General features: G+C 42.5%; 1 protein-coding gene across 5 annotated transcripts in view; it reads left to right on the forward strand.

Moving 5' to 3' along the window:
- Window positions 1-4,706: 4,706 nt before the first annotated feature.
- Window positions 4,707-13,637, forward strand: part of LOC118391267 (UDP-glucuronosyltransferase-like) — a 32,004-nt gene continuing 23,073 nt past the window's right edge. Inside the window, exons 1-2 of one of the 5 annotated variants that reach the window (XM_035782493.2) lie at window positions 4,707-6,444; window positions 8,468-8,660. In XM_035782493.2, coding sequence (XP_035638386.1) covers window positions 8,538-8,660 — 123 coding nt within the window. In that variant the 5' untranslated portion in view covers window positions 4,707-6,444; window positions 8,468-8,537. Of the gene's footprint in view, window positions 6,445-7,333; window positions 8,110-8,467; window positions 8,661-10,631; window positions 11,618-13,637 lie in introns of those variants that run through there. The other 4 variants (XM_035782494.2, XM_035782492.2, XM_052457982.1 and 1 more) reach the window with 4 other exon arrangements.

Here is a 13,637-nt window from a genome sequence, read left to right on the forward strand (position 1 = left end):
AATGAACAAGACATAATGGACTGTAAAGGACAGTGGCGGCTCAGGTGAGAGACATTATCAAGGGCCATCCACTTTGAACATGTGCCATTGGGAGGTTGAATTGAAACACTATCTGAAGAAGAACATGAAGAAACACCAGAAGGATGATTGCCGGATGGGAGGGGGGTGGTCAACCGTGCCTGTAATTGATTTAGGCTTATCCAAAATTGTTTATTTGGGGTATCAGGTTGATTGTGGAGGTCTGCACACTGAAATATATAGTAATTTAGACTGTGAATGCATTGAGATACCAATCTGTCATTACCACAAGTGATGAGAAAGTTAATGCTAGAAATATAAGATAAATATACTGTATGTAAATGTACATTCTGCCAGTATCGGCGTGTGCTCAGTTGTGCACCAGGGCCTCCCACTCCTCTTTCTATTCTGTTTAGAGACAGTTTGCGCTATTCTGTGAAGGGAGTAGTGCACAGCATTGTACAAGATCTTCAGTTTCTTGGCAGTTTTTTGCTTTGAATATTCTTCATTTTTCAGAACAAGAATAGTCTGACGAGTTTCAGAAGAAAGTTCTTTGTTCTGGCCATTTTGAGCCTGTAATCGAACCCACAAATGCTGATGCTCCAGATACTCAACTAGTTTAAAGAAGGCCAGTTGTATTGCTTCTTTAATCAGGACAACAGTTTTCAGCTGTGCTAACATAATTGCAAAAGGGTGTTATAATGATCAATTAGCCTTTTAAAATGATAAACTTGGATTAGCTAACACAACGTGCCTTTGGAACACAGGAGTGATGATTGCTGATAATGGGCCTCTGTACGCCTATGTAGATATTTCATTAAAAAACCAGCCATTTCCAGCTACAATAGTCATTTACAGCATTAACAATGTTTACACTGTATTTTTAAAATCAATTTGATGTTATTTTAAAAATGGACAAAACATTTGCTTTTCTTTCAAAAACAAGGACATTTCTAAGTGAGTCCAAACCTTTGAACAGTAGTGAGCCTGGGATTTTAGTATGGGAACTGGTAGAAAGATATATATATATATATATATATCTATTTGGATTTGTAGAAATAAGTAAATAAATAGTTGCAACATTTGTGAGAAAAAAATAGTAACAATAGTTCAAATTGGAGTGTATTAGAGTGTGAGTGTGGAGATTTAAACACCCTGGATACCGTTTGGAGAGGTTTAAACCCTAAATTAGTAGATTAGTGCTCAGCTGCAAAGAGACTGGGTTCGTGAAAACATTGATAGAATATGTACGTCTGCTTTGATGGCAGGTTTGAAACCTGTTATCAAAACGGAAAATGCGGGGTTATTGGATGAAATGGAGCAGGATGCTTTGAGAGTGGAATCTAACTCTGCTCACTGCGCAGTCATGTGAGGGGTTAATACAGCCACAGTAAAAGTCACTAACAGTGGTTTCAATGGCCAAGGTAAGACAAACGTAGCGAAAAAACATCAAGGCTTAGGGAGATAGATCCCTGTCTTAGATATGTGGCCGTGGGTCATTGGAAGAATGAGTGTAGTGGTAATGGAGTCTACTACACCCGGTGCATTCGGAGGGAATGTAGCAATACAAGGGTTTTACATCTTTGACAAAAGAACAGAAGCAAACACTGTTAAAGGCAGCGGGACAGGAACATTTTAAATAGTGGTGCATGGCCTCGGTTCAATCAATATAGTGGTGCATGGCCTCGGTTCAATCAATATAGTGGTGCATGGCCTCGGTTCAATCAATATAGTGGTGCATGGCCTCGGTTCAATCAATATAGTGGTGCATGGCCTCGGTTCAATCAATATAGTGGTGCATGGCCTCGGTTCAATCAATATAGTGGTGCATGGCCTCGGTTCAATCAATATAGTGGTGCATGGCCTCGGTTCAATCAATATAGTGGTGCATGGCCTCGGTTCAATCAATATAGTGGTGCATGGCCTCGGTTCAATCAATATAGTGGTGCATGGCCTCGGTTCAATCAATATAGTGGTGCATGGCCTCGGTTCAATCAATATAGTGGTGCATGGCCTCGGTTCAATCAATATAGTGGTGCCTGGCCTCGGTTCAATCAATATAGTGGTGCCTGGCCTCGGTTCAATCAATATAGTGGTGCATGGCCTCGGTTCAATCAATATAGTGGTGCATGGCCTCGGTTCAATCAATATAGTGGTGCATGGCCTCGGTTCAATCAATATAGTGGTGCATGGCCTCGGTTCAATCAATATAGTGGTGCATGGCCTCGGTTCAATCAATATAGTGGTGCATGGCCTCGGTTCAATCAATAGTGGTTCATAGAGATTACGTTATATGTGAAGGGAGACATCTCACACAACTTTTTAATTGATGCCTGGGATCTATTTACCATGTCTTTCAACATAGGTCCAGTAACAATACACAGAATGAAGAATGGAGACGACTTTGGGGTTGGAAAATCCTTGCGAGATTCAAAGACAATGGAGTCTAAAAGGTCAATTAGAATCAGAACGGAAAAATACTCCTTGTAAACTCAGAAAAGCTTGTGGGGTTTCTAATCTCGTGAGACATTTTATTTGGTATTTTTCTGAAATAGATTTCTAGAATTGACAAAAGGGTGGATGGGTCAATGGAAATTAGATGAGAGTTAATATAGGGAGAAGGTCACAAGAAATTAGTTGGGGTAGCCAAACCTATAATTACCTTTTTCAAATGTTGTACTGCAGTGGTCATGGAAAATCATGGAGAAGAGAGACCAGTCATTACGGGAGTGACTCGGTGGCTAAATAAATGTCGCCGTGTCTAAGGGTAGTCATGCTAAATTAAGTCCATATAAACAATGGGGTGGATTAAAACAAATTATTAATGATTGGAGGGAGGACAGTGGATTTATCATTGAGTTTGGTTTGTAATTAAAACGTACGAGTTGCTGATTAAGATGTAGCATAGTGAATGCCAAGGAAGTGTACACTTTCTCTTCCAGGAGAGGAGAGGGTGTCATTAATTATTTTTTGAAGGATTAGGCCTGTAAATGAGCTCCCAGGTAAGTAAGGCCTGGCCGTGTGTGTTTTCACCATACGGTTTAACACACACACACCAGCATGCAAAAACAATTTACTGATAATGAATATGGGTTAGTGGTGTTACTATTGTCGGATTTATTGTTGGGGTCTTAAATTTAGATGGTTTCTGAAGGATAGGGAAAGAAAGCGAAAGAAAATAACTAATGGTGGTGAATGACCTTTGTCCTGACTTTCTGGTTAGGCCTGATCAATCTTACTAGAAATAATGGACTTATGGGATAAAATCATTTCCTTATGGAGTAATCAAGAGTTGTAATTCTAATTGGATGTTAATAACCTAAGTTGTTTATCTTTGATTGAACAGGCAGTGTTATGTCGGTTAGTGTTTCTGTATTTGTTTTGATACATATTTCACCAGATTGAGGATGTTGTATTGTTGGGATTTCTCCCGAGAGGTTAGTGATGTAACTCCCTGACCCTGTATCTGCTGTGATGTAGACACTATGATTAGGGAGTATAGGACCATTTGGAAAATGGTTTTAACAGTGTGTGGTTACGCTCTTTGGCATTAACGTTATAGGGAATTGGGAAAGCGAAATTGAATGTGACTGGCGGTGGCTCATACATTAAGTGGGTAATAGAGTCTCTGGGAAAAAGTACCACTCTGTATATTATTACAGGATATAACACATAGGAGAGGACAGCTAACTGCACAATATAGAATACAGAGACTAATATAAAGTAATCTGAATGTCACACAGACCCAGATCATGGTGACAGTAGCAGAGATACTATTGTCAACTTTCAATGAGGGGTTTGTAAAAGAAGGTGTAACGATTAAAATAAAAGCAACAACTTCCTGTATATAGCAGGTCACATCAACGGAAAGGAAGTTTGCTGTAATAATATCATCACATCTCCTGAAGAGTGTGATTAAGGAACATATGACTCAGAGTTTGTTAGGTTGGATACGATTCCAACGCTACCATAGGACTCATGCCACATGAAGGGTTAAGTGGGAGAACGATGGGACTACCGGGTGCTGTTATTCACATCACAAATGAGTGATTTGGACATGCTGGGAGAGTCTATGTTGTCATATTGTCAGGAAATGACCCATGCGTTGCAGTGTATATCTTCCCAGGTGAAAGAGGCCCACCGTAGACTCCCTCAGGATTGGAAAGCACACTCACTAGAGCCGGGAAACTACGTGTGCTTGAAGGTTCATCAATCGGGTACCTTTCAGCCCAGGTGGACCAGACCCCACACTGTCCTACTAGTGACTGACACAGCAGTGAAGGTGTCGGGAAGGAAGGCCTGGATCCACGTGTCCCAGGTGAAAGCTGTATCAACACCTACTGACTTGGGAGAGGCTAGAGCAAGTTTTGATAATTGATCATTAATTGTTTTGATAAATTGAGGATTAATTGTGACAGAAGCGGAGGGATGCCTTTCCGGTAAATTAAGAAATGGGTGATATTGTCACGCCTTGGTCTTAGTATTTTGTGTTTTCTTTATTTATTTGGTCAGGCCAGGGTGTGACATGGGTTATTGTGGTGTGTTTTTGTCTTAGGGGTTTTGTGGGGTGTCTACGTAGTCTATGGCTGCCTGAGGCGGTTCTCAATCAGAGTCAGGTGATTATCGTTGTCTCTGATTGGGAACCATATTTAGGCAACCATATTCTGTGAGTGTTTCGTGGGTGATTGTTCCTGTCTTTGTGTTTGCACCAGATAGGGCTGTTTCGGTTTTCGTTATTTCATTTAGTTATTTTTGTAGTTTCTGTATGTATAGTTTTCCTTCATTTAAATATCATGAATCATCAACACGCTGCATTTTGGTCCGATCCTTGTTCTACCTCTTCGTCAGAGGAGGAGATAGAAGAGAGCCGTTACAGATATACTCATTAGAGAATGATACCACTCCGCTGTGTAGAGTTATACACGGAATAGTGCGTTGTGTGGGAAAGACAGTGGTCTGTGTAGAGTTATACACGGAATAGTGCGTTGTGTGGGAAAGACAGTGGTCTGTGTAGAGTTATACACGGAATAGTGCGTTGTGTGGGAAAGACAGTGGTCTGTGTAGAGTTATACACGGAATAGTGCGTTGTGTGGGAAAGACAGTGGTCTGTGTAGAGTTATACACGGAATAGTGCGTTGTGTGGGAAAGACAGTGGTCTGTGTAGAGTGGAAGGACGACTATGAGGATAAGCCCAACTTGGAGGACTCTAGCAGGGTGATCATAACCGTTGCTGAAATATTTTTACAATTTCAGACTTTAATAGCCACATATGGAGACGGTTTTACTGATGAGGGAACAACAATTGAGAAGGTTGCCACAGACCCATGTATACGGGAAGCTGTATTCCCAGAGATAATGCTTGCAGTAGTGGTGGGCAGCCCATCTGTTTCAGGGGATGATCAGGAAGCATGTGACCCAGAGATATGTAGAACTGGACACTCTCTCAACCCCACTGCTCTCTCCTCCATGTCAAAGGGCATATAATTCATTGACATACCTCTCAGAGAACTGGGACCAAGACACGGTAACAAATCTGTAGAGGGATTGCGGAAAAACAATGAGGGTTTTCACAGGGGGTGGGTATGCTGTGGGATGAGAGATGTGATCCAGATCGGAGTAATGGTCATTATTGCCCGCCAGTCCCTACTGTAGCACCACATAAGGAGGCAATAGATAAGCTGGTCAGGAAAAGGTTAGGAGAGGACTGGGAAAAAGGCAGAGAATATCACAAACTCAATCATAGATCTAACGGCAAAGCCGTTACTGACAGTGACAGAGTTAATGATGTAACAACACTTACTGCTGTTACATTGGGAGTAATAACAAAAGAGACTCAAGGTTGTGGAAGGTGTTGTTGGAACAGCATGGTATTGGACTATTGATCAAATAAGGTGGATGTTGGAATATGCAGCATGGGCAGTGTTGGCAGTTACGGGTGCAGCTATGATGGCATTGTTAGGATTCCATATAGTAAAGCTTTGTTGTTCAAACACACCTATTGTGCGGATTTTCCACAAGATGAGGTGAAATTGATTCAGGCTACGGCTTGCGTCTTTAGGGCAGCTTTAGGAGGTGAACGCAGTGAGGAGGACTTGGCTGAAAAACATATATTGTGATCCTGTAGCCCTTGATGGAAGACTGAGGAAAAGCATAATGGGGATATTTAGAGACCTACTTTTTGTGGACCTGAGCAGAAAAGCATATCAGTTGGTATAGGGCTCAGGGGTAGCAAGATATTTTGTCAGTTGTGTCCCTCAAGCTGTGGTCAGAGATTTAGTTGTACATGTATCTACATAGATGCTTATGATAATCAGTAGAATTTAGGATTGTTTTAACTCAGTTTGTTTGTTTTGTGTCTTCTAGTCTTTTCTATGTCTATCAAGTCGGTTTCTATCACACTCTCAGGTCTGAAGAAAACCAAAAGAAGTAAGTCTACAGCTGGCAGTTGAATGATTGTTTAGTGATATTAAACAATAAGAAGTGTTTATGGTTTTAATAGGGGGGACTGATGGATTCTGTCAAAAATGTAATGTTTCAAATTAAACTGTAGTTTGTTTTTATCCTGTTTAGTGAATGATTACTGTGAGTTTAGGCCATGAAACTGTGTGTATGCTCATTTAGAAAGATTAGGTTAATCAGATAAGAGGAAATTGCCCAGGGTCAGAGAGCAGGGTCAGGCCCAGAACAGAAGATAGACGGGGTGTGATTCTGACATCTGGCTAAACAAAGAGAGGAGCATTGGACATTCCACAGGGGAAAGGAGGGACACTCATTGGGGTCATAAAATGTATGGCTGACGAGGTGACACCTACAAGGAATGAAGAGTATAAGATGTTTTCTGAACTTTCTAAATATATGCCCTCAGCTGACTATTCTTGGTATTAAACACTTGAAACTTCAAGCTTTTGGTCTCAATTCCTGATTGCAAAGAGGTTGTAATAGCATTTTTATTTTTAACATTACTTAAAAAAAAAAAATCCATTGTATTTTCCACTTGGATTCCACGTCACAATATGTTGACAAATTCCTGAAACACTTGATTCAACCAGTTTCTGCACAGAATGAGTATGACGTTGCATCTTGGTGCAGACAGATCCTTCTACAAACCCTGCATCAGCTCCCATTTGACAGAATGACACCCGGTTGTAGTAAACACATTTCTGAATGCACAGCTCACTGTTTGGCACTATGGCCAATGAAAAAAACTGTCAAACAACGTTTTGTATGTTTAGTGGTGAAGTCTTGATTTCAGCCGGTTGAATCAGGCCAGCCCCTGATAAGGACACACCCTTTTCTATTTAAACACTTGGTTCTCTGCTAGGAAGCACAGTTCAGTTACTCTAATTGGGTATACTGTTCTGTCTATCCTACAGTGTGACTGTACTGTACTGCTGTGTTATGGCTGGAGGAGGGGTAGGGTTGAGGGGAGCAGCAGCAGGCCTGGTCCTCTATCTGTGTCTGGTGGTGTCCTGCCGGGCCGGTAAACTCCTGGTGATCCCAGCCGACGGCAGCCATTGGACGGGCATGAAACCATTGGTGGAGGAGCTGGGTCGCCGCGGAAACCAGGTGGTGGTGGTGATTCCAGAGGTAAGTGGCTCTCTGGGTCCATCGGAACACACCATCACACTGACCTACCCCGTGCCCTACACCCGGACACAGCTCCAGACCATTCAGAGGGCCAATCTGGACACTATCATGGCTTCCGACACCTCCAACGACATCAGCAGGATGTGGAGCTACTACCAGACCCTGACGGTTCTCAGGAACTACACCCGTAAGAATTGTGACAGCTTGCTATCCAACCAGGACATGATGCAGACTCTGAGGGAGCAGCGGTTTGATGCCATACTGACTGACCCCTTTGAGCCATTGGGCGTGATTGTAGGAGCACTCCTCTCCCTGCCTGCCATCTACATTCACAATGGCCTGCCTTGTGGAATGGACTTTGAGGCCTCCCAGTGCCCCAGCCCACCCTCCTACACCCCTGGACGCTTTACTCACTTCACTGATCACATGACCCTGAGGCAGAGGAGCGTCAACTTCCTTTGGGCGTTGCTCCGCCCCCTGGCTTGCAGGTACCTGTTCTCTGATGTCAACCCTAACCCTAAAACAGGGGTACTCAAATACCATTTCAGAAGGTCTGGTCAGACATATTTCCTAGGTGGCAATGGTCCGGATGGATATTTATCAGTGTAGTAACAAACCCGCTCCTCGCAACCCATGCGATCCCAAACTGTTCACACCCCTCTTGTTGGCAGACAAAAATTGCAGTTTTATTGCTAGTTTCCTACAATTCTACACATTATGCCATGGAGCGAAGGAAATAAATCTTGACCAAATATTTTTTTTTAGGACCCACGGTCCGGTTTGACCCAGTTTTGGGTCTAGATCTGGTCCGTGGTCCGCCTATTGAGTATGGCTGCCCTGACCTCAAACCCTTGTCCTGCAGGTACCTGTACTCTGATGTCAACGTCATCGCCTCAGAGATCCTGGGGAGAGAGACCACCATCCCAGAGCTGATGAAGAAGGCATCACTGTGGCTGGAGCGCAACGACTTTACCTTCGAGTTCCCCAGGCCTCTGATGCCTAATATGGTGATGATCGGAGGAATGAACTTTGAGGAGCCAAATGAACTGCCAGAGGTAGCTATAAGCTAAAGACATTTTACATTTGTCATTTATCCAGAGCGACTTCTTATTCAGTGCATGTAACCAAGGGTTCTATTCAATCCGTATTGCAGAAGTTCAGTGCGATTGCAATATTCCTGCATTCACGTAGACTGCAATCACTGTAAATGCTGCATATGTCGGCACAATCGGAAATTACCTTTCAATTTCAATCACATTGAACTTTCGAGGTAAGGATTGAATCGAGTCCTGAGGTCAATTAGACAATAGTCTGAACTGATTATTTTTTGTCACTATAAAAAAAGGCCAGATAATATAATGATGTGTAGGACAATTGCAGATGGTGACTGATTGTGTCCTAAATGGCACCCTCAAAAGTAGTGCCATTTGGGACATATTCACAGTCTATTGATCAGATGAGCCAAACTTTTAGCCCTCTTCGCTTCTTCTCAATCATCGATTTATGTTTGTGTACACACATTAGGAAAAAAACCCAGACAGAGGCCCAACCTTTAGAACCGTCCAGAATAGAATCTCCAGCCTGGCCTCAGGGCATGGACAGATGTGTGTTCTGAATTAGACTGTTGGTTAATTGGGTGTTCTGTGTGGTCTCTCTTTACTCTGTTGAAGAACCATCATCTCAGTGAAAACAGATGGCCATTGACTTTATTGACTGTTGTATTGTCCCTGGGGGCCTGGCTGTATTCCTCAGCTAGTTGTTTACACTGTAGTGCCCCGATACCCCAGATACACAAACAAACATGGTAACAACACCAGTAAACGGTCTGATCATATCCAGAATGATGGGCACTGAAAGTCATTTTTATATTTAGCTTCCATCATTAGAAACCATCACAGTGAGTTAGTTGATCACCTCAACAGTTCCTGTTCAGGGAGTAAATAGAATGTGGTGTAGAGAGGCTCAGTCTGTGGGTGGGACTGTACTCAGGATAACAGTGTTATTATTGATTACAGTCCTTCATCTTTAAAATAGTTGATTAGCACTGTATACTGTATTTTATTGTAATATGTACTGTAATTCAAATATGGTTGATTACGTAACACTCAGCATTCTTTCAATGCTGATGTATTTTTGTTGATGTTCAAGGAAACAAATCTTTTATTCTTCATTAACATAGGAGGACAAATGTAATGTATTTGTGTCACTGTGATTAAAGGTGGTTTGTCAATAGTAATATTAGCTTTAACCGTAGGTGAAATACTGGTCTATATATCATATGTTAGATGTTATCTCCGTGTGAGTGTTTGTTTCCCAAGACAGCTGCCTTCGCACGCCACTGGTCTTTTTGAGTGTGTGTATGTGTGTTTGAGAAAGTGTGTGAAAGTATGTGAAAAGTATGTCAGTGTTTTGGGTGGGAGGAAAAAGGGGAGGAGATGAAGTTAATGTACTAGATTCCTCACGAAACATGAGGTCATACTCTGAGCTTGAGGATTAGAATACCACCATGACTCCTCCCATGGTACGGGTAACTTTGATTTACATGCTCTGTAATGACTTTTTTTTTCATTATCATGCTGCTCAATGGGAAATTAATAGTTTATTTTGTGGAAATAAGAAAACACTTTAAACAAGAAAACAGCCCATTTAAATTAGCCATGTTTACTTTTCTTGTTTCAGTACTTGTTAAAAAAATCTAATTGATCATAAATATCTCTGGTACAGTTTTGCTTTCAAAACTATTGCTTTATAAGTCACAAGCTTGCTAATCTCGGCACCTAGAACCAACTCAGCTAACCCACTGTTAAGGTTGTCACAAGAGATTACTGGCGAGCCAATCTTGTACCTCTCTCAATTGATCTTAAGGAATCATGAACCATTCAGCCTACAGATAAACTTTAGCCCACAGGAAGGACTGTCTGATCTTATATAACAGCCTGCCCATAGAGGCAGCGAGAATGAGCAGGGAGACACTCACCAACCCACCCATCCACAGTTTACTCTGAGGTCCAGCCCCCTCTCAGTAGCACTCAGTGCCAGATCTCAGGGAGGTATTGTCCCTTCTCACAGCAGCTCGCATTACTGAGCTGAAAGGCAGAGAGGCATGGGTTGGGGGGAGAATGTTCCTGTGCTGGGGTTGAGGACGGGGCTGAAGATGGGGCAGTGTCTGGGACAGGGATTGCTGGCCCTGCTGTACTGCCTGGCCCTGTGTCCGGGGACCGTCCAGGGGGACAAGCTCTTGGTGATGCCTGTAGATGGGAGCCACTGGCTGAGCATGAAGCTGCTGGTGAAGGAGCTGGCGGCCAGGGGCCATGAGATGGTGGTGCTGGTCCCTGAGACGTCCATCCTCATCCAGGGCTCTGACTACTACAGGACTGAGACTTTTAGGGTCCCTTACAGCAAGGCCCAGCTGGACGAGAGCGTCAACAAACTGAAGGACGGCGTGTTTCTCAAGATGCCGGAGGTAATGGATATATTTGTGAGCGTGCAGCATCTGGTTGACTTCACCACCATGCAGGTGAAAGGCTGTGAGGGTCTGCTGTATGATGAACCCCTGATGCAGCATCTCAGAGGAGAAGGGTTCCAGCTGATGTTGACGGATCCCTTCCTACCCTGTGGATCCATCATTGCTGACTCCTTCAACATCCCAGCAGTGTACTTCCTGAGGGGGATCCCCTGTGGGCTGGATGACAGGGCTGCCCAGTGCCCCACTCCCCCCTCCTATGTACCACGCTTCCACTCAGGCAACACTGACCACATGGACTTCCTAGGGAGGTTGAAGAACATGATGATGTACAGTCTGGAGAGCTACCTGTGTACATTCATGTTTGCCAGCTTTGACAAGCTGACCAGTAGGTATCTGGAGAAAGACATGACATACAGGGAGCTCCTGGGAAACGGTGCTATCTGGCTGCTGAGGTATGACTACTCCTTTGAATATCCCAAACCCAGGATGCCCAACATGGTCAACATAGGAGGCATCAACTGTGGTAAAAGAGCTCCACTGCCACCGGTGAGTGCCTTGTAAAGAAAAATAAAACAAACAAGTGGAGAAACTTCCACTTTGCGGAGTTGTGCACCTTATATGTTGTATGGATCCAGGTACAGAAACCTTAACGGAAAACTTCACCCAAAAACTATTTTGGTATTTGTTTCATTAGTCCATTCTTGATATAGTCCCAAAATGTTTTGCATGTCAGCAATCACACTTTCAAGATATATAACTTTCATAATACAGAAATACAGCCGGTGTGCGCGTTTTGCATCATATGACGTTAAATGCCACAAACCAGCTGTATTTCTGTATTTTGAAAGTTATACATCTTGAAAACTTGATTACTGACATGCAAATCATTTTTGGGACTATTCAAGATCTTTATGTTCTAACGTGTTCTCTGAATCACTTTTTTCTTTTTAATTATTTTTTTGGGGGGGGTGTTGTCAGACACTCAATTAGCAACCGGCTGTAACCTGATCTGTGTTTCCTCCATGAGGATTGACTTGACAAAGCTCAATGTTTGTGTACCATGTTCAGCTCCTCCTCACGTTATACAACATGCATTCCAACCTAATTTGCCTTCAAATCTGTGAACCGATCTAGAAACATAGTGTAGACTAGAGAACCAGCTACTTTCCTGTCAATTCTAAGTATCATGCATTGGGGAGAGTGAAGTAAGTTGAGCCACCCTTTTCCTCCCAAACACACACACACAAAATTAAGCATTTTACCAAATATTTAGGAAAGAGGTCATCATTTCATGAATCTGAAGGAAGAAACCACGTGGAAAAAGTGGTAAGCAAGTTAAGTCCAAAAAAAATGAATTTCCCCCAAGCCAATTGTGTTACAGGCATCATTACAACCTCTTATCTAAACCAAAGTAGATTATTTTAAGATTGTTCTATACATCAGTTGGGGTCTTTATAAGCTTCAATGTGAGGAGCTTAGACCTAGCATGAAAGTACATCCTTGTAACTTGGGGTAAGTTGAGCCGATGGTTGAGCCAATGGTTGAGCCAATGGCAGGTTGAACAAATTGATGCGTTTTCTTCCCAGGCATAATGCAAGGCATTATCGATTGGATATGAGGTAACAGGGCCTATGGCCTATGTTAAAAGTGGTCCAAAAAAGTGCAAAGTGTTTGTTAGGTGTTATTAAGCCTGTATTAATAGATGCTTAAAATGATCAAAAGACAAAAAAATGCGATGTTGTATTTGGGAAAGGTAGTGATAATATTTCATTCAGGACAGAAATTTGTGGGCACCTTAACTTACCCTATCCTGCAGTTCAACTTACCCCATACCGGTGTAAGTTGTGCCAAGTGACCACCTTTTTTAGACAAGCTATGTTTTCAAATTTGTAATGTTTACATTAATTCTGATTATTTCCCGATATACACAACGATAGTTGACAGAGTGATGCTGAATCTGAGAAATGGCTCAACTTGCCTCTATTGATAATGGATTTTTTTATTTAACTAAGCAAGTAAGTTAAGAACAAATTCTTATTTACAATGACGGCCTACCCCAGCCAAATCCAGACAATGCTGGGCCAATTATGCATCGCCCTATGGGACTCCCAACCACAGCCAGATGTGATGCAGCCTGGATTCAAACCAGGTACTGCAGTGACGCCTATTGCACTGAGATGCAGTGCAGTGTTTTAGAACACTGCAGCACTTGGTGTGCCAGAGTGCTATAGGAATCATGCGAAACATAAGTTATCCTGACAATGTTTTAGGCATAAAATAATCAATGCACCAATAGAAATTCTGTGTAATTACACTTTCAAATTGAGTTTCTGAAAACAGTTCTAGTTAAATCGAGATGTGTGTGGTTCTTCATATTTTGTAGAAAGAAGTATTGCTCAACATTAGTTTTGGGAGAGTATTCCTCGCTCTTCTCTAAACATTCTGGTTGTATCCCAAATGGCACCATTTTCCCGATATAGTGCACTATTTTTGACCGGGTCCATATGCTCTAGTCAAAAGTAATGCACTATATAGGGAATGGGGTGCCATGTGGGACACTGGCTCT

Source organism: Oncorhynchus keta, chromosome 12 (assembly GCF_023373465.1).
Source record: "Oncorhynchus keta strain PuntledgeMale-10-30-2019 chromosome 12, Oket_V2, whole genome shotgun sequence".
Classification (NCBI taxonomy): domain Eukaryota; kingdom Metazoa; phylum Chordata; class Actinopteri; order Salmoniformes; family Salmonidae; genus Oncorhynchus; species Oncorhynchus keta.